General features: G+C 43.2%; 1 protein-coding gene across 3 annotated transcripts in view; it reads left to right on the forward strand.

Moving 5' to 3' along the window:
* Positions 1-19,552, forward strand: part of ATOH8 (atonal bHLH transcription factor 8) — a 188,101-nt gene that overhangs the window by 39,704 nt on the left and 128,845 nt on the right. For 2 of the 3 annotated variants that reach the window (XM_075571552.1, XM_075571571.1), the window contains exon 3: positions 9,176-10,011. The exons of the other annotated variant lie outside the window; for it this stretch is intronic. In XM_075571552.1, coding sequence (XP_075427667.1) covers positions 9,176-9,203 — 28 coding nt within the window. In that variant the 3' untranslated portion in view covers positions 9,204-10,011. Of the gene's footprint in view, positions 1-9,175; positions 10,012-19,552 lie in introns of those variants that run through there. 3 annotated transcript variants of the gene reach the window in all.

The following is a 19,552-nucleotide window of genomic DNA, read 5'->3' on the forward strand; positions in this document are numbered from 1 at the left end:
AGTCTAATTAGCCTTCATAAGGCCTCGTCCATGGTGACGGAGCGCTCGATACTGTGCGATGAGTTACATTAGGCCAATGGGAACGTCTAAGCTGCTCACATGTGAGCGTTGGCAGGAGCTATGCTTGGAGAGACAAAATAAAAGTTTTGTCTTGGAAGCGCGAAGGCAGGGTCACGTGAGTGTTTCGTCCAATGAGGGTGAACCAGCTTCATGTTGCCGCAACGCCCCAACACGTCTCCCCGTCGCGTCTGCCTGCAGGACAGAAAAGCTCTCCTGCTGCAGGCTAGCGTGACGCAGCGCGAATAATTAATAATTGTTCTTGTATAGCGCTGCTAGTTTTACGTAGCGCTTTACAGAGACATTTTGCAGGCACAGGTCCCTGCCCCGTAGAGTTTACAATCTATCTTTTTGGTTCCTGAGGCACAGGGAGATAAAGTGACTTGCCCAAGGTCACAAGGAGCCGACACTGGGAATTGAACCAAGTTCTCCTGCTTCAAACTCCGTGCCAGAGTCAATGTCTTTACTCACTGAGCCGCTCCTGCGCGCGCAAGCATACACCATGAAATAACGCCATGTTATTATTGTAATTATGTTTGTGGCGTTGCACCCATCCGGACACTGCAAAAGCCCTGTTTCAGTTTCCGGACCGGAGTAATGCCAAGTTTAGGTACAACTTAAATACCGTAACATTAACCTTAACGGGCTTTAGAGGATATGCGCTGTTGTGATAAATCCTCATTTAATAATAGTAACTTTTTCATGGCACTCTTTTTGGGAGAAAACATGACCTAAGTATTCATCTTAACGTGATGTTAAGTTACATTGCACTTAATGGCACTTTGTCGATCTAGTCCTCTTATAATGGCTTACACAATACCACTACTTCTCTAAGCCACTTTGACTGCATTTGGAGTGGGTGAGCCTTGTTTGAATCCCAATGGGACATTGGGCAAGTCAGTTCATCTCCCTGTTCATCTTGGTAACATTAGATTGTTAAATGTAACAGGAAGATCTTTACCTGAAAATATGCAAAAACAATCTCCGACATATAATTCCTACTCTTACATTAATCATGTGCCCATAGTGGTTTTGAAGGAATCAGCATCCTAAAGTTTAGAAGAGACATAATTGGATCTATATCTCAGTAGAATGGCTATCTTGAATGTATGGTAGCATGGTCCAATGTTTTTGGAACACACTGTGTGGCCCAGATCCACAAAAGGTTGCTTAGCTTTAGTACGCCTGAGCTCCTTTTACTATGAATGGGACTAAAGGCATGCTAAAGCATAGCACCATTTAGAAGATGTGGGCCTACATTAACTAAGCCTTGCTACTCCACAAGACACAGGACACCACCTGGCACTGGAACACACTGCAGCCTATACAGTACACTTGTTTGGCTGCACTGATACATTTATAGGTATCAGGTATAACCAGATTGAAATAATAGCAGCAATATGTATAATCCTTTTGAGTAGGTTATCAATACCTTTACAAATCTGAAAACAAAGAAGGGCGAGGATCCGTATTGTTCCTGTCCTCCATGTTGTAAAGTAATGCATGAGGCAGAAGGAGCCGGTAGTATGACTGGACCAACAGATAGTTAATAGGTTACCAGCTTTCGAACCTCACAGGGGACTTATCAACTATTGGTCCAATAAAAAATATCGTACTACCTACTCCTCCCTTTTAAAAAAAAAAAAAAAGGTCAAATGTTTTATTTATTTATAAAATATTGTACAAGGAGAAGAAAAAATACATTGTGAGTCACCTCTCGTTTTCAGTAACTGTATGTCCTGGTCACAAAATAATGTTCACATTACAAGCGACAATTACAAACATGTTTAAAGTAGGAAACAGCCGAAGTCTTGAAGGAACTTAGACAGGAGGCGGATTTCAGAGACTCCGGTACGTTGTTCCAGAAGTGGGGAGCTCGGTAAGAGAAGTAAGGGCGGCCAGATTCTATATTGAAACTTGGAATCTAAGGCCGCGACCGTGCGAGCAACCGCGTGCACACCGTGATCAAAATTGCTTGCGGCCATAGACTGTGCGCGCATGCGCCAGTGCGATGGGGCGCGTGAAGAATCAAATACATTTTATTCTGTGGCGTGACGGGCAGGTCACGTGAGCGGTTTGCCAAATGAGTCACGGACACGCCTGACTCACCCGTCGTGTCTACCCAGGCCACAAATCATTGCAGCTAATGCCGCGCGCACGGTTGCGAGCGTGCGCTCACCCTGAACGCAGCCATAGGCCGAGCTCGTGGTGGGAGCGCGTGTGCACACTACCGTGCGCACCACCGCACGCACTCCTGCAGCCCCAGCGATGTGTGTGCTAGGCTGCAGGAGATTGGGGAGGCGATCCGGGGCGTGGTGAACGCGTCACAGAGCTGGTTCGCCCCTCATTTGCTGAACCAACTCACGTGACGCTGACGTCACGCGACTGCAGCCCGAAATCTAAATTTGAGTTGTCTCTGCAAAATGTAGCAGCGTCAACGCGCGCAGCGCCGCAGGCACTTGAGGAACTACCATAGGCAATCAGCACGTAGCGACGCCACCACCATGAGCTCAGCCATAAGCAGGTTTCTGGAGACGGATCTAAGGAGATAAGCACTGTGTACAGTGCGGGTGAGAAGCCTGTTCAGATAATTGGGTAACTTGTACAGAAAGTATTTGAAGGTAAGACAAGAAAGATGTATGTTGCATCTGGACTCAAGGCATAGCCAACCTAGCCTAATTAACATATCCCAAGGGTGGTTGTTGTAGATGCATAATAAGACAAAGCGGTGTATTGAGTTGTAAAAAGTGTCAAGTTTGCTGAGGTGAATTTGAGGTGCTATACCATACATAATAGTCAATGATTGGCGTTAGCATCGATCTGCTGTGCATCTTAGGCCTCGGTCCCGCTGCGCTCGTTGGCGCGGGCGGCCATGTCGCGAGTTCCCCACCAGCAGGGGAATCCTCGCAAGCCGGTCCCGGTCCCCCCTGGCGGCACAGAGCACTACACACTGTGGCGCGTCAGCCGCTAGGAGACACAAGAATGGTGATGTCTAGCGTTGATGCGTCACGTGGTGTGGCTGTGAACCAATGGGGAGGGGAGGCTTCGGGAGGAGGAGAGGCTTCGGGGAGCGGGGAGGAGTGTGGAGTGAAAGCAGGTGAGTGCCTGTCTGTGTGCGTGCGTGCCTGTCTGTGTGTGTGTGTGCGCCTGTGTGTGTGTGTGTATGTGTGTGCCTGTGTGTGTGTGTGTATATAGGAGTGCCTGTGTTGTGTGTGTTGCTTACCCTCAGCAGCTCCAGCCCGAGTCCGTGGAGGAAGGGGGGGGGAGAGTAGCGGGTCCCTCCGCTCAAGCCACGCCCCCCCTCCCACTCCCGCCCACCTCCCGCTCCGGCTCCCGCTCCCTACAGACCGCATATCGCGGTCTGTGTATGTCAGCGCCCCGCCTGTATGCAGTGCGGGCGCGCTGACTCTGGGAGCGGGGCCTTAGCCTTACTGAACCATGGGCTTAGGCAGGATTTATTCCTATAAAGTACCCCCACCCAATATGCAAACCAAATGTTAGATGGTAGTCTAGCCATATACCCAAATATTTAAAGCTAGTAACTGAGGCAAGATTAGTGTAGCGGCTGGTTCTGATCAGTAGCTCTGTTGTGGGAAGCTTTAGAAATGTAGCCTTAGTCCCACGTTCCATAGTTACTGTTTTGTCACTGTTTAAAAACCGTTTCTTTTGAGTGTCTAGTTTTTGACCTTTGAAAATTATTTTTAGATCATTTTCCAACGTTTTGTCAATGTAATTTGAAGTATAGAATGAAGGTTACTGCCAATATCTCTATCTTCCATCTCCTTTATACCAGTACCTCTTATAATTGCTATTTTGACAGCTAAAGTATGCAAATAAAACCTGCTATTAAAATGCTTCATTGAGGAAGGGGGTATTGCAAATCAGTGGGAACTATGCCTGTTCAATAGTACAACATGAATTGGTTTTAATCTATAAGGCAAGTTAGTGAATTAGTTGAGGGCTCACTAGACATGCGTACGTATGTATGGATAATATCAAGATTGCAGAGCAAGATCTTCAAAATAGCAACACCTTCATTTCCTGGCAGTTGGATGAAAGCGCTGCATCTCCCTCTATTGGTGGATTGTGGTACTTTAACCAATCATCACCCATTCACTAAACACAAAGGGTTCTCGTACTGTCTTTATCAAGTACAGTACAATGATGCAAAGGACCATCAAAATGGCTGAACAACTTTTTTTTTTTTTTTTTAAGAATATCCCTATATACCTGTATGTAAAGTATATGCTTTCAAAGACTAATGACATGTAGATCAGGTTCTCTTGGAGCAACTTTCACAAGTTATATGCTGCCGGTAATTAAAAAGCCACAGGATGCAATAGATAAGGTTACCCTAGTAATATAAGAATACATTGTAGCTGCTGAGTTACACTGACTAAAGGATTGATTGAAACTGAAAGGCAGCCATTTAGTAAACCCTGGGAGGAAGCAGGATTTTGATAATCGATCACGGGGAGAATGAATCAATGGCAGCATAGGTAATTAGTTTTCAATAAAAGTAATCAAATGCTGCATATATTAAAACAAAACAACGTTTTGGAAAGTGGCACTTGGACCGCCTCTATAAGGCCCAGAAATTAGACCAAAAGAGCTTGTTTTTGGAAGGTTCTAGAATTTGTATTCCTTGATCTTCTTTGACGCCTTATTTGGCCAATTTGCACACTTTATGGCGAGACTCCCTCATAATTTGCTGAAAAATATATTCTTTTTCAGCCTCCCCCCCACCCCCCCAAATAAAGGTTTCCTTTCTCCGTACATGACATCATACAAAATCAGTCTGACAGTTATTCAGGGATATACCAAATAAGTAAACCCAGAAGCATGTTGATCCAGCGAGTAATCTGATTGCCAATATTTGGAGTCAGGAAGGGATTTTTTCCCCCCTTTATTAGATATCACTGGATGATATGTCACTGGGTTTTTGTTTGCCTTCCTCTGGTTTTATATACTGTAACTACGAATATAAGATACAGTATCTGTCGTCTAAATGTAGCATACTTGATGGATGCGTGTCTTTTTTTCAACCTCAACAACTATGTAACAATGACAGTAAATGCTCACATATTGCACAGTACAATCACTACATAAACGGGCCTTATACAACAATGCAGTGCAGGCCAATCCTTTAGGACAGGCCTGCACAACTTGTAAAGCGAGAAGGGCCGAACTGCTCCAAGAAAAAAAAATTGGGCCGCACAGGTAAAATCATCATCATCATCATCTCTCCTCCAACACCTCTCATCATCATCATCATCATCATCATCATCTCTCCTCCAACACCTCTCATCATCATCATCCTCATATCTCCCCCAGAACCCCTCACTATCAACCTTTGCGATACTCCCCATCTATCTCTCATACCCCCATCTCTCCCCCTCACCCACACACATAATACTCCCCCTCCACATCAAACACACAACACCCCCCTGCACACCACACACATCCCACCCCCCCTGCACCTCCAATGACCCCCCTCTTGCACCTCCAATGACCCCCCCCTGCACCTCCAATGACCCCCCCTGCACCTATAATGACCCCCACTTGCACCTCCAATGTCCCCCCCCTGCACCTCCAATGACCCCCCCCCCCGGCACCTCCAATGACCCCCCTGCACCTCACCTCACCCCCCTGCACCTCACCTCACCCCCCTGCACCGCACCTCACCCCCCTGCACCTCACCTCACCCTCCTGCACCTCACCCTCCTGCACCTCACCCTCCTGCACCTCACTCCCCTGCACCTCACATCCCTGCACCTCACATCCCTGCACCTCACACCCCTGCACCTCACACCCCTGCACCTCACTCCCCTGCACCTCACTCTCCTGCACCTCACTCCCCTGCACCTCACCCTCCTGCACCTCACTCCCCTACACCTCACACCCCTGCACCTCACCCTCCTGCACCTCACTTCCCTGCGCCTCAAATCCCTGCGCCTCAAATCCCTGCGCCTCACCTCCCCCCCAACGGCACCTCACCTTCCCCCCCAACGGCACCTCACGGTGACAGAGCAGGCAGGACTCGCACACTCGTGCAGTCCTGACTCTGAGAGCAGGTTCGAGGAGGTGGAGGGGTGAACGGTGAGCGGCTCGCGGCCAGGAGGGGGGGGGGGGGAGAGAAGCGGCTCGTGGCCAGGAGGTGGGGGAGAAGCGGCTCGCGGCCAGGAGGGGGGGAGAAACGGCCCGCGGTCGGGAGAGCGGCTCGCGGGAGAGGAGGGGGCAAGCTGGCGGGGGGGGAGGAGAAGTGGCTCGCGGCCGGGAGAGCGGCTCGCGGCCCGGAGAGCGGCTCGTGGGAGAGGAGGGGGCAAGCTGGCGGGGGGGGGGAGGAGAAGCGGCCCGCGGCCGGGAGAGCGGCTCGCGGCCGGGAGAGCGGCTCGCGGGAGAGGAGGGGGCAAGCGGGCTCAGGAGGGAGGAGGACGGGGAAAGCCACCGCAGGCCGCACAATGAGTGGAGGCAGGCCGCCCGCAGGCCGCGTGTTGTGCAGCCCTGCTTTAGGATATGGGTTGAATACAATGTACGATGTTAAATATATAGGGGGATATATAGGGGGTATTGTCTGAAGCTGCTTTCGGGCCACAAATCCCTATTGATGACAATATACAATTACCCGAATGGTATGCTATCTACACCAGGGGTGGGCAACTCCAGTCCTCAAGGGCCACCAACAAGTCAGGTTTTCAGGATATCCCTGCTTCAGTCGAAGACTGAGCCATCTGTGCTAAAGCATGGACTGATTGAGCCACCTGTGCTGAAGCGGGGATACAACAAAAGACAAAAATACCCAATGCTACATCCAATGTGAAAAAATACATACTTAAATACTTCAGTGTTTTTTTTCTCCTGAGTAAGGGTCACTCGGTTAAACCCTTTGGCCAAAGCGTTATAACCCTGCAGCCACTTCACGGGATGACCAGTATGCATCTGGGGTTAGTGCCCTGCCGGGATTGAGTGTTTATTAACTGAAGCAGGGATATCCGGTAAACGTGACCTGTTGGTGGCCCTGGAGTACTGGAGTTTCCCCCCCCACCCCTGATCTACTCGACAGGAGATGGTCGTTTTTGGAAAACATTTCTGCACAGAAAGCTGAGCGTTCAGGAATAATGAAAGCCGCCTGTTCCAGTTTTCTTTCTCTTGTCGCTGGCTCACAGCGGGCTGGTGGGAGTGCGGTGTGGCTGTGTGTGTGTGTGTGTGTGTGTGATCCCATGAGGACATGCTGTGAGCAGATGAGACAGGCAGGATAAGAAAGCATTGATGTTAATCGTGCCGAAATGCGCGCTCTCTTATATTTGTTTTATACGGGATTTCTGCTAGAACGATCTGACAGTCAGACATCCGAATATAAAATCTGGGACACAAATGTATAAAACGTTTTGTAGCGCAGAATTCAACCCGTTTTATTTTTTATTGATGTTGCTGAACTTAACTACTCTCATATGGTGCAATGTATTGATGTCTTTTGTTTATAACTCTGAAAGCTCTCAAATCATTTAACAACCATGTAACCCTTGATTGTTCCAGTTGTTTTTCTCAAACGACGTCCAAATCTTTTGGTTTGATAAGTTGTCCTCCTTTGCAGTTTAAGAGGTCACCTAAGAACCTTGCACACATACAGTATGCATTTATTATTGTCAATAGCAGTGCTTTGTATGCTGGCCACCTTTACAATGAGCAATTATTATTATTACTTATAACATTACAGCGGCAATCCATACATTTTTTTTTTTTTTACATTTCATTGAAGCAGGGGGTCTCCGGAGCTGAAACCCATTAATTTCAGCTCTGGGGACCCCTGCTTCTGGAAATACCTACCTAGGTGCTGAGTTTGGAATTATCTCGTCCTGCGGGCCAATAGGAAGCCATGACGTCATCAGGTTTGGTTTCCTATTGGCCCATGTGACGCGGGAACTTTAAACCCCAGCTAGCTCAGCCGGAGCAGCTACTGGAACCCCCTATGTAGGTAAGTATCTCTGGAAGCCGCTGGTTTCCGGAGCTGAAATGAATGGGGTTTAGCTCTGGAAGCCCCCTGCATCAAACCTATTTTTGTAAAAAAAAAAAATGTTTTAAACTTCTGGAATTGCTCCTTTAATAAGACTTTTTTCATGCAAGCTTCAAAGCGACTTACTGTTCACAGCCACTGCTTTAAACCTTTACAGAGCGATTGGTTCCACACCATGGAATGCCACCGGATCTTCGGCAGCTCTGCGTCACGTGACTGCCCCCGGAGCGATCACGTGACACGGCTGATGCAGGAAGCAAAAGCGAAGGGATCTCCGCTTCCATTTCGATCGGACTGGCGGCTCAATAGGAGAGGTCAGCCTGATCTGCCCCATGAAAGTGGCACGTGCCCATGTCGCACCTGGTACATCCTGATAGTGCAGGGGTGCGCAAAGTGGGAGGCGCAAGATTATTTTTGGTGGGGGCGCGGACTTCACCTACCTTTCCTCAGTACCATGGCAACACGCGTCAAATGACGCCGCGGGAACACCTGACCCCACACGTCATTTGATACTGGATATTAGGGGGGGCGCGAGCATAAGGGCTGTCAGGCAGGGGGGACGCAACACAAAAAGTTTGCGTGCCCCTGTGATGGTGAATGGGTTAAAGAGGCAGTTCCCACAAAGACCAAGTACTTATGTTTGCAACGCGTTATATGTAGATGAGTAGCACTTTTTTTTAAATTATTTTTAGAAAAGATGGGCGTAATTATTTTTAAATAATGTTTCAATCCTGTAATGTTTGGAAGGTGACCTGACGCTTTTATCTTTGTGATGTAACTGTTTTGAGGACTCGGGAGTCTCCAGGTAAATTGTTCATCTCGCTGTTCATGCTTCGTAAAGTAATTATGAAGACATCGCACAGTATCTCAAGCGGATACAACTGTCGGACAACAAGTATTCATCCGTTTTCATTTTGCACAGGACACAAATAAATAATGACATTAAAGGTTATTGGAACTTTCTAAGGAAGCCAATTACGCTGATCGTTTTTTAAAAATGTTTGTCCAAGGTCGAAGTGATCGATGAGAGAGGCAAAGGGGGTATATATACCGTGTGCCTGCACTTATATACATGCCAATATGACCCTTTTGTTTTTCTTGCAGGAGTGATATCTGGTTATTGATTACGTAGAAGGCCTTCCAAGCAGGGTTCCCTGTAGTCCTGGCAAGCGATGGATGGTAAATCCTGAAGGCTGAAGACATTTGCTGGCACTAACCCTTCGAAAAAAAAGACATCTGGATCCAGAGCTTTTTAACACTGAAAGGAAAAAAAAAACTGCTGCTCTGTTTTTGAACAATTCAGCTTTTTAGTGTGTGCAATTTATTTAGCCGTTTCCCCTCTGTTAAACTGGGATATTTTTATGTCACTTCATTGTACAGTAAGGTTTTTTTTTTGTTTTTGCTGTTGTGCCAAAGATTTAGTGAAGCTTTTATACTGTCTTAATGTCCCCTATTGTGTATCCAAAGAAAGCCAGCAGTTTCTTCAATAATGCCTTCATTGCATACATATTTATGACACTGTGATATAAATCTCCTTGCTTTTAGAGCGCCCTAGGTTTTTTTTTAATGGCTGGCACCATGCTTGGACCTCTTTCTGGCCCAGATTCATTAGAATCTGTCTGCTTTTCCTCTCATGTCATGAATCGCCCAAGGCTGGGAAAACTGACACAGAGAGTAAACTGCAACAGGATGTGTGTGTTTCTTAAAACAAGTGTCCTCTATATTCATCTAAAACTGAACCGGGATTTCTTATGGTACAGGAGAAGGCAGGAAAACTGTGTTGGCGTTTCGATTTTGTCAATTAAGCACAGAAGTCACCCAAAGCGAATGTACAAACAGAATTCTGTTATATACATGTCACTTCAATTTGAGGTTCATTATAGACAAGAAAATTGTGTATGTGTATATATATATATGTGTGTTTGTGTGTGTGTGTGTGTGTGTGTGTGTGTGTGTGTATATATAAAAAAAGAACACACACACACATATATGTGTGTGTATATATATATATATGTGTATATATAAAAAAAGAACACACACACACATATATATATATATATATATATGTGTGTGTATATATATATATATATATATATATATATATATACAGTGGTTGACAAATCACCAAAAAAATCTACTCGCCACACAAAAAAATCTACTCGCCACCTAGTACCAAACGTGTGCTGCTTCGGCCAATATTTACTCGCCCGGGGGTTAAATCCACTCGCCCGGGGCGAGCAAATGTATAGGTTTGTCGAACACTGTATATATATATATATATATATATATGTGTGTGTGTGTGTGTTCTTTTTTTTTATCCTCCATGTATTTAATTGTAAAATCTCCAAGTAGCTTTTTTGGGTAAATATTTATAAAAAATATAATATTTACAAGCACCTGTAAAAATGCCAGTCATGCGTTTTACTAGAATCACTGATCGCTGCAACCCTGAAATTTCAGTCGCATTCTGCATCATTACCCGCAGCGGCCCCTTGGCACTTACATCTGTTGCTGCCCCTACATCTCCATTTGGAATCCCAGCATCAAATGACGCTGCGGACGTCATGGCACTGAGATGCTGGGTGACATCACGTTGGTTCGTCCGCGGCGTCATTTGACGCTGGGATTCCAAAGGAGATGTGGGGGGGGTGGGCGTGAGCAAGGAGGCGGCCAACACAAATAAGTGCATTCCAATTAGGTCGGTTAGGCCTGAGAGCGCAGCAAATACATATGGGAGCAGACATTTTTGCCGCCCTAGGCACGGTACTAATGGGAAATTCGCCACTGATTACCTGATAACTGGCAACACACACAAGTTTGATGTATGGTATGTTTTCCTCTAATCTGCTCTTGTGCTGTTGGAAGCTAAGGTTTCATGACCAACATTTAAAACCTTGCGGTGCCAGAATATAGTGCAGTGTTTGCATGGTCCAACTTGCCTCGGATGCTGGGGAAGGAAGAGGCAATCCTCCTGTGCCCTCTTCCATTTGATTGCTGACGGATGGACCCAGAAGCATAGAGATTGACGGCAGATATAAACCCCCTGAGCCCACCTAGTCTATCCTGATGTCTAACCTGTTGGGACACATCAGACACAATTAGCTGCTGGATTTTCTTTATATGAAGGATAGCCTTGCGTTCATCCCGAGCAGTTTTGAATGTATTTATTGTACTATGCCCCGCCACGCCTGTTGGGAGGCGGGTTCATGAATGCGCCAGTCTTTCTGTGACGTTCTTGCTCACATTCCCAATGAGCCTGCCTCCCCCCTCCCCCCGCAGCTTGAGAGCATGGACTCTAGTTCTAGCGCTCCTCGTTCTCTCAGACATGCTTTCCTCCTGCACGTTCGTGACATATTTGATGTTTTTGAAAGTTTTAGTCATATCACCGCTCTTCCTTCTCTCATCCAAGCTGTATATGTTGAGGTCCTTAATTTTACCTGGTAAGTTTCATGATGTAGACCAGTGCTGCTCAACCCCAGTCATCGACCCCCCCAACAGGTCAGGTTTTAAGGATATCCCAGCTTCAGCACAGCTGACTCAATCAGTGGCTCAGTCAAGGACTGCACCTCTTGTGCTGAAGTAGGGATATCCTTAAAACCTAACCTGTTAGGGGGTCTTGAGGACTGGAGTTGAGCGCCACTCACGTAGACACTGCACCATTTGGGTAGACACGAGTAGATAGTGCCTTGGCCCTTGTCCGATTCACTCAACATCATTAGGGCACTCGGAAGGTTAGATTGGGAAACAGACTTTGAATATTGCTAAGGGTGTGTGACACGACTGACTAATCCCACAATATTGCAAATCCAAGACCTGCTGTTGGATGAGATAAAATCTTTGAATAAAATATCTTGAATGAAGACAACGTTATCTTGCTGTTCACATGCAAAGAATTGATTTCTCCGAAGATACGTAGGACCATGTTTACTCAGTGCATGAATCGGCCACAACGTTCCTTAAGGCTTGGCACCACTTAGTAAATATGTACCTACATGCCAATTGGGTTTAGCAATGCGTTACTCCAGTTTCTGCGAAAAGATTTCCAGATTTATCCATATAAAAGAAATGCATTTTATTAAGAACCGCTAGGCATAAAGAACAGCTTTTTCCAATCTAGACGAATAGAAAATTACATATGACACAAAATATGCATAACATTGTAATTATATTATAATGATGCATGATAACTGGTGTACTTAACAAAACTGAACATGAAATGAACTAAAGGACAATTAGGCTCTAGTATTTTCTGTACAGAAAGTATATCAACATTGATAGCATATACCTACAATTATTTTAACATCCAAATCACATTTTAATTGGGATTACAGCAGAGGGAAAACACTAAGTCATGTGCCACCTCTAAAGCGCGTCATTAAAACATATTTAGTGGCATTGATATTAAACACAGGTACCTCAGAATATTAGGGGCTCAGCTCTAGCTGAAGAAAGAAAGATGCAGAGGTTCTAAAGTTACAGGACACCGTTATAAAGCTGTTCTCCTGATATCTGCAGCAGGAAGCATTTGAAAAGGTCACAGTTATTATTTTATAATAGTATTTCTGAAAAATAGGAACCTGTTGGAGGATTTACAGTGAAGGATAAAAAAGGAAAAGTATATACAGTGTGTGTATATAATTATATATATATATATAATTATTATTTTTTTAGCCCATCTGTCCACATACTTATTGCTCTAATAAAGTAGATTTCACTAATCACGTGTTATAATGGACACCTTTTACTGTTTATGAAGATGGTTTTCTGAATGCAAAGATTGAAGCACTTTTTAGAACATTAAAGCACTTCAGTAATATTGAAAACGACACCGTACTACAAGTACAAAATAACTGGTTTAATGTTTCTTTATACTTTCTATAACTGGCTTCACCTACACAGATTATTTGGTCATTTCCATTTACCAGACAATTGTTCAATGGCAAGTCTGAGTTTGTATCTGTCCTGGGAGTCAAACTTCCGACTGGTCTGTAAGAGGGTTCAACTTTGAAGTTCATTGACCTGAAATGTTAATCGCATTTGGGATGTAATTCCCAATACTGTTGGAATATCTTGATTTTCCCATTGTCGTCTTTGTAAGGGGTTCCAGTGATAACTGTTTTGTGTACAATTGCTTAAAGGTTCCTGCTTAGTTTTTTTTACCCCCTTTTTATTTCATGTATGGGAAGGAGGAGGTCTCCGGAGCTGAAACGCATGAATTTCAGCTCTGGCCACCCCCTGTTTCCGAGATACCAGCAAAGGTGCCGCCATTGAAACAAAATGGAGGTTTAAATCTCCCGTGTCACGCAGACCAATAGGATACCGCAAAGCCGTCCTTTGTGGATTCCTATTGGCCTGTGTGCGCCAAGGGATTTAAATCTCTATAAAGTACCGGCGACACTTTCTGGTATTTCTGGAAGCGGGATCCCCGGAGCTGAAATAAACATGGTTCCATTCTAGAGACCACCCCTACTTCCTATACTATGTCAGGCTGCCAGGAGAGAACTGCTGCCTTTTAAGCATGTTTCACATACAAAAACAGTGCTCAATCACGTCTATCTGTTATTTTTTTCTTCTCAAGGTTATTAAAATACCTAAATCGAAACAGAAATTGGAAAGCAAAAAAAGATTTTCTGAAACTATTTGAATAAAATATATTTTTGTATTAAAAAAAAAATGGTTATGATCCTTCATTGCAAGTCATTATTTCATTATTTATTATAAATTTACCTTCAAAATAATGTACAGCCAAACTATTTTGTTCGATTGCAATAAAATGTTTTCCAATGCCTCCTTTATTTACTTTAATTTTATTGTATACTGTACAATGCATAGCTTCTATCTCATAAAGGTGTAATATTACGGTATTGTCATTATTGATGGATCATTTTGACAAAATCTGGCCCGACCACTAAATTTCTGTGGATTGGATACTAAAAAATCTGGACGGATTCGTTCAAATCCGTCATTGAATACAATCCGGGCGGATTTTTAAGAATCCGAACACGGATAAAATCCATTGAGTGAGAGCGTTTAATAAGTGACACCAGGTGTACAGTATATATATCCCCTCAAATTAGGGAGAAATGCCTGTGCTGAAAATGGAGCATACCTGAGGTACATGGCCCTAGAGATATGCTAATAGCAACGCAAAGTATATTTAAATTAGTCCCCTCCCACATTTTGTAAAAGGATTTCCATACCAACTATATAGAGTTGATATGCCTAAAGCACCAACGTAGTGACTGGAATCATGTCAGATTCAACAGGACTAGAATCCACAACTACTGCTTTTCTAGGCCACAGCTCAAGCAGTGTGAGTTAAACCAGCTGATGGGTAGCATCCCTGTCACATCCTATTTTTGAGCTACTCATTACTCGCATATAGCTAATCTAGATATTGGCGTATCTCATGGGTGCTCCACAAGGCACATTAAACTGTCAAAAAGGAAGTGCAAGTGGTCTTTTAATGGGAGCCAGGAGGAGGAAGCTACAACAGGTATGAGCATTTATTTTGGTACTACATGAAGGATATACACAAAAATGGCTACAGTATAACAGAACAGGGACATAAATATTCACTGTGCCAGACACATACTGAATTGTAATAATTTATTTCAAAATAAATACAAATCTACAAATTGCAGGAAGTGATTCTGCTTTTCACATCACACAAATTGTTATTGGGTAGACAAGTCTAAGGCACCTAAGGTATCAGACCCAAGAGGATCAGAAGTTGAACCCACACAACCTTTTGTTATTCTGAACAACAGCTCTAGCTGTGTGAGCTAAACCAGCAGATGGCTAGCAGTGCAGACTGTCTACTAACAGCATACCTCCAAGGGATATATATTTTGTTGAATGTGTTTGTGTAATACAAAGATCCTGGATTCAGCCAATAACTTGCACACTGAGTCAGTAAACAGTCTTAGAGATGTAATCAAAAAGGGGTTTTAATTAGCTTTGGTTATGTTCTCAGTTACAGCTTGCACAGCTAAACAGCATACAACAGGAAAATGCTCCAAACACCCGGGGAAGCCACAATCAGTCTAGTCTGATCCCAAGAGAGCAAGAGGATTTATTGGCCTGGCACCTGCACGGTCTATGGAAAAGCTGGCACTATCCCAGCCTAGGCTCTTATTTATAGCATATTTTGTTAGGCTTCCTCCAATGCATATTTAAACGGATGAGTCACACTTCATTTGTAGTAAACAACTCTATATATGGTAGCAAACATGTGACAGAGAGAGAGCTCTGCTTACACAAAGCACATGTTATGGCTTACTTAAGCTGATGCGTGGTACTTTCCCATACAATTTGTAACCTTGGAAGCACTTGAAGCACAAAGTAATAATATGTACTGAGGGCTATGAGTTACTGAGGCTACGTGAGATTAAATAAAAGATTAACAGAACATGGGATGCCTCGCTCTAATGGGTTAGAAGAAAATGGGTTCCACCTCTAGTGCTCTAGGGTTTACACAGTTATAACTGGTTTGACAAGTAAGCACTATTATTATTAGAAGACGAATATTCTTGGTACTATCTGGATGTTGTACATTTTCATGATATTAGACCAGATCTATGCAATCTCATTTAGATAAATTGTACAGGGGCATTAATTCCCTTTAATATACCTGTCTATTTAAGTGGATAGGTGACTGCATCTCTGAAGAAGCCAACGTGTGATTTAATGCATTTTGAATTTTCAATCTGCATTATCAAACAAGCTCTAAATCAAGTCTTTTGTTCAGCAAATTCATTGCTTATCATTTTGCTTAAATTACCACTAAGTACTAGGTCTCACTACTAGAACCAGTACACAGTGTAGTTTGATCACCCTCAGAACTTGTGCTTTTTATAATCACGTTTTATTTTAATATGCACTTAATTCTCTCTTAATAAATGTATAACCTTTTAACTCACTTTGGTTAATACATCACGGATACATTGTATAACGTTAATGTATCCTCTATTCTCCAGCTCTTTGGAGGGCCTTTCTCATTCTTTTTAATTGTGTATGTATTAAAGGTTACTTTGTCCAGGTCATTATACATCTCTATGGAGTATTTTATCCACGGAGTATTTAGGAGTAACCTCCTCTAAAGGATCGACTTGTCTCTTCATATTCTAATAGGGATTAAACAAAAAACACGTTTCACACACACAAGTAAAAACAAGGTGAAGCACAGATGTGACTGTGCTGCTATCCATCAGCTGGTTTAGCTCACACTTCTAGAGCTGTTGTTAGAAATAACAGAGGTTGTGTGGTTTCAACTTTTGATTCTGTTGGGTCTGACACCATGCCCCATTCCTAAGTTGCCTTAGACTTATCTACCCAATAACACTTTGTGTGCAATGGAAAGCAAGTGGAATCTCTTCCTGCAGTTTGTAGACTTTTTTAGTTGAAAATAAAGTATTTCAATTCAGTATGTGTCTGGCACCCGGCAGATGGCACAGTGAATATTTTTGTCACTTCTTCCTCTGTAATATTGTCAAGATCTGCCCGTTCCCCTGTCAATCTACTGCTAAAACTCTAATGCATGCCCTTATCCTTTCCTGTCTGGGTTAGTGTAACATACTGCTAACAGACCTCTCTGCCTCACAACTTTCTGCCTTTGCAATCTATCCAAAATGCTAGATTAATTTCACTGTCCCAAAACAGTCTCTGCTCATCTCCTCCTTAAATCCCTCCCTGGCTTCTCATGAAATTTCAGATCACCTACAAAGTTCTCCTCCTTACCTTTTAGGCTGTCCACATATCTGCTCCTTCCTACATATCAGTGTTTATCTCTCGCTATGCCCCCGCTCGTCTCCTGCGCTCTACCCATAACTGTCTACTCTCCACCCCTTTCACCTCTATAGCTCTCTCTCGCCTTATACCTTTTTTCCCCTCAATTCCTGACTAATGGTTACTTGCCCACGCCCACTGCCAACCATTGTGGCCAAGCACATCTACAGTACTGCACTTATTCTCTCACCTGCTGTCACTGTAAGTCTTCCCACATACCATTTAGATTGTAAGCTCTCTAGGACAGGGATTTCCTCTTCTATTGTCTGATTTTGTTCGCTGCACTTATTGTATTATAATTTCCTGTACTATACTGTCTCTTTTCTAAAGCGCTGAGTACATTATGGGCACTATATATAGTTACCTAGTTACATAGTAGATGCGGTTGAAAAAAAGACGTACGTCCATCAAGTTCAACCTATGCTAAATTTAGACAACAGATACTTTATCCTATATCTATACTTACTTATTGGTCCAGAGGAAGGCAAACAAAAACCCCCATTAAGGGGAAAAATAAATTCCTTCCTGATTCCAAGAATTGGCAATTGGATGAATCCCTGGATCAACATTCTTCCTATGTTTACTTATTTGGTATATCCCTGTATACCTTTCCTTTCTAAAAAAAATGTCCAACCTTTTTTTGAACAAATTTATTGTATCTGCCATCACAGTCTCCATGGGTAAAGAATTCCACATTTTAACTGCCCTTACTGACCCTTTCCTTTGTTGCTGGTGAAATCTCCTTTCCTACAATCTAAAGGGATGCCCCCGAGTCATTAGTACTGCCATTGGGATGAATAGTTCATTTAAAATCTCCTTGTACTGTCCCCGAATATATTTGTATATAGTTATCATATCCCCTCTTAGACGCCTCTTTTCTAATGTAAATAAATCTAATTTAGCTAGCCTCTCATAAAATAGATTGTCCATCTCCTTTATTAATTTGGTGGCTCTTCTCTGCACTCTCTCTAGTTCCAGAATGTCTTTTCTAAGGGGTGGTGCCCACAATTGTTCTCCATATTCAAGGTGTGGTCTTACTAATGCTTTGTAAAGGGGCATAAATACGTTTACGTCCCTTCCATCCATTGCCCGTTTAAATCAAGATAAGATCTTGTTTGCCTTTGCAGCTACTTCATGACTTTGGGCACTATTGCTAAGCCTGCTGTCTACAAGCACTCCTAAATCCTTCTCCATCAAGGATTCCCCCAATTTATCCCCATTTAATGTGTAAGTCGTCAGTTTATTCTTGCATCCCAAATACATAACCTTACATTTATCTGTATTAAACCTCATCTGCCATTTACCTGCCACGTTTCCAGTCTCTCCAAGTCGTTCTGGAGAGAAATTACATCCTGCTCTTATTCTACTACCTTACACAATTTAGTATCATCAGCAAGGATGGAGACTTTGCTCTCGATGCCAACCTCACGGTCATTAATAAACAAGTTAAAAAGCAGGGGTCCCAGTACCGATCCCTGAGGTACTCTACTCACGACTTTAGCCCAACCTGAAAAATTTCCATTTATGGCAACCCTCTGTTGTCTGTCATTCAACCAGTTTTCAATCCAGCTGCATACATTATTACTAAGTCCAATTTGCTTTATTTTGTACACCAACCTCGTGTGGAACTGTATCAAAAGCTTTTGAAAAATCTAAGTAGACCACATCAACTGCATTACCCTGGTCTAAATTCCTACATACCTCCTCAAAGAAACAAATAAGGTTAGTTTGCCATTATCTATCCTTCATAAATCCATGCTGACTATTACTAATAATTTTGTTTTCCATGAGGTATTCCTGAATATTATCCCGTATTAAAACTTCAAGTAGTTTCCCCACTATTGACGTCAGGCTTACAAGTCTGTAATTCCCTGGTTGTGATCCAGCTCCATTTTTAAATATAGGCACCACATCTGCTTTACACCAATCTTGTGGCACTGAGCCTGTGGAAATAGAGTCCTTGAATATTAAATATAATGGTTTGGCTATTACTGAACTTAACTCCTTGAGAACTCTTATATGTATACCATCGGGGCCAGGTGCCTTATTTACTTCCATTTTTTCAAGCCGCTTATGAACTTCTTCCTCAGTTAACCAATTGTTCATTAATATGGAGATTGTGGCTTCCTCCTGCGGCACTACTATTGAAATTGATTCTTCCCTGGTAAACACGGAGGCAAATAATTTGTTTAATAACTCTGCTTTTTCCTTATCTCGAATAATCTGCCTGCCCATCTCACACTGAAAGGGTCCTTTATTTTCTTTTCTCGTTTTTTTGTTATTAATGTACTTAAAGAACTTTTTAGGGTTGATCTTACTTTCTATTGCAATCCTTTTTTCATTATCCATGTTTGCTCATTTGATTGCCCTTTTGCAGTTTTTGTTACATTGCTTATAATTCTGATACGATTCCGCCGTCCCTTCTGACTTAAAGAATCTAAACACCTTCCTCTTCTTGTCCATTTCCTCCCCTACCTGTTTATTTAGCCACATTGGTTTTGACTTATTTATTTTATACTTATTACCCAAGGGTATACACTGATAAGTGTGCTTTTCTAACAATGTTTTAAAGACTGCCCATTTATCTTCTACATTTTACCCTGCAAAAACATCATCCCAGTGTATTACTTGTAGATTATCCCTCCGTTTATTAAAATCTGCCTTTCTAAAGTTTATTTGGTGAACCCAAGTAAT

Source organism: Ascaphus truei, chromosome 1, assembly GCF_040206685.1.
Source record: "Ascaphus truei isolate aAscTru1 chromosome 1, aAscTru1.hap1, whole genome shotgun sequence".
Taxonomy (NCBI): Eukaryota; Metazoa; Chordata; class Amphibia; order Anura; family Ascaphidae; genus Ascaphus; species Ascaphus truei.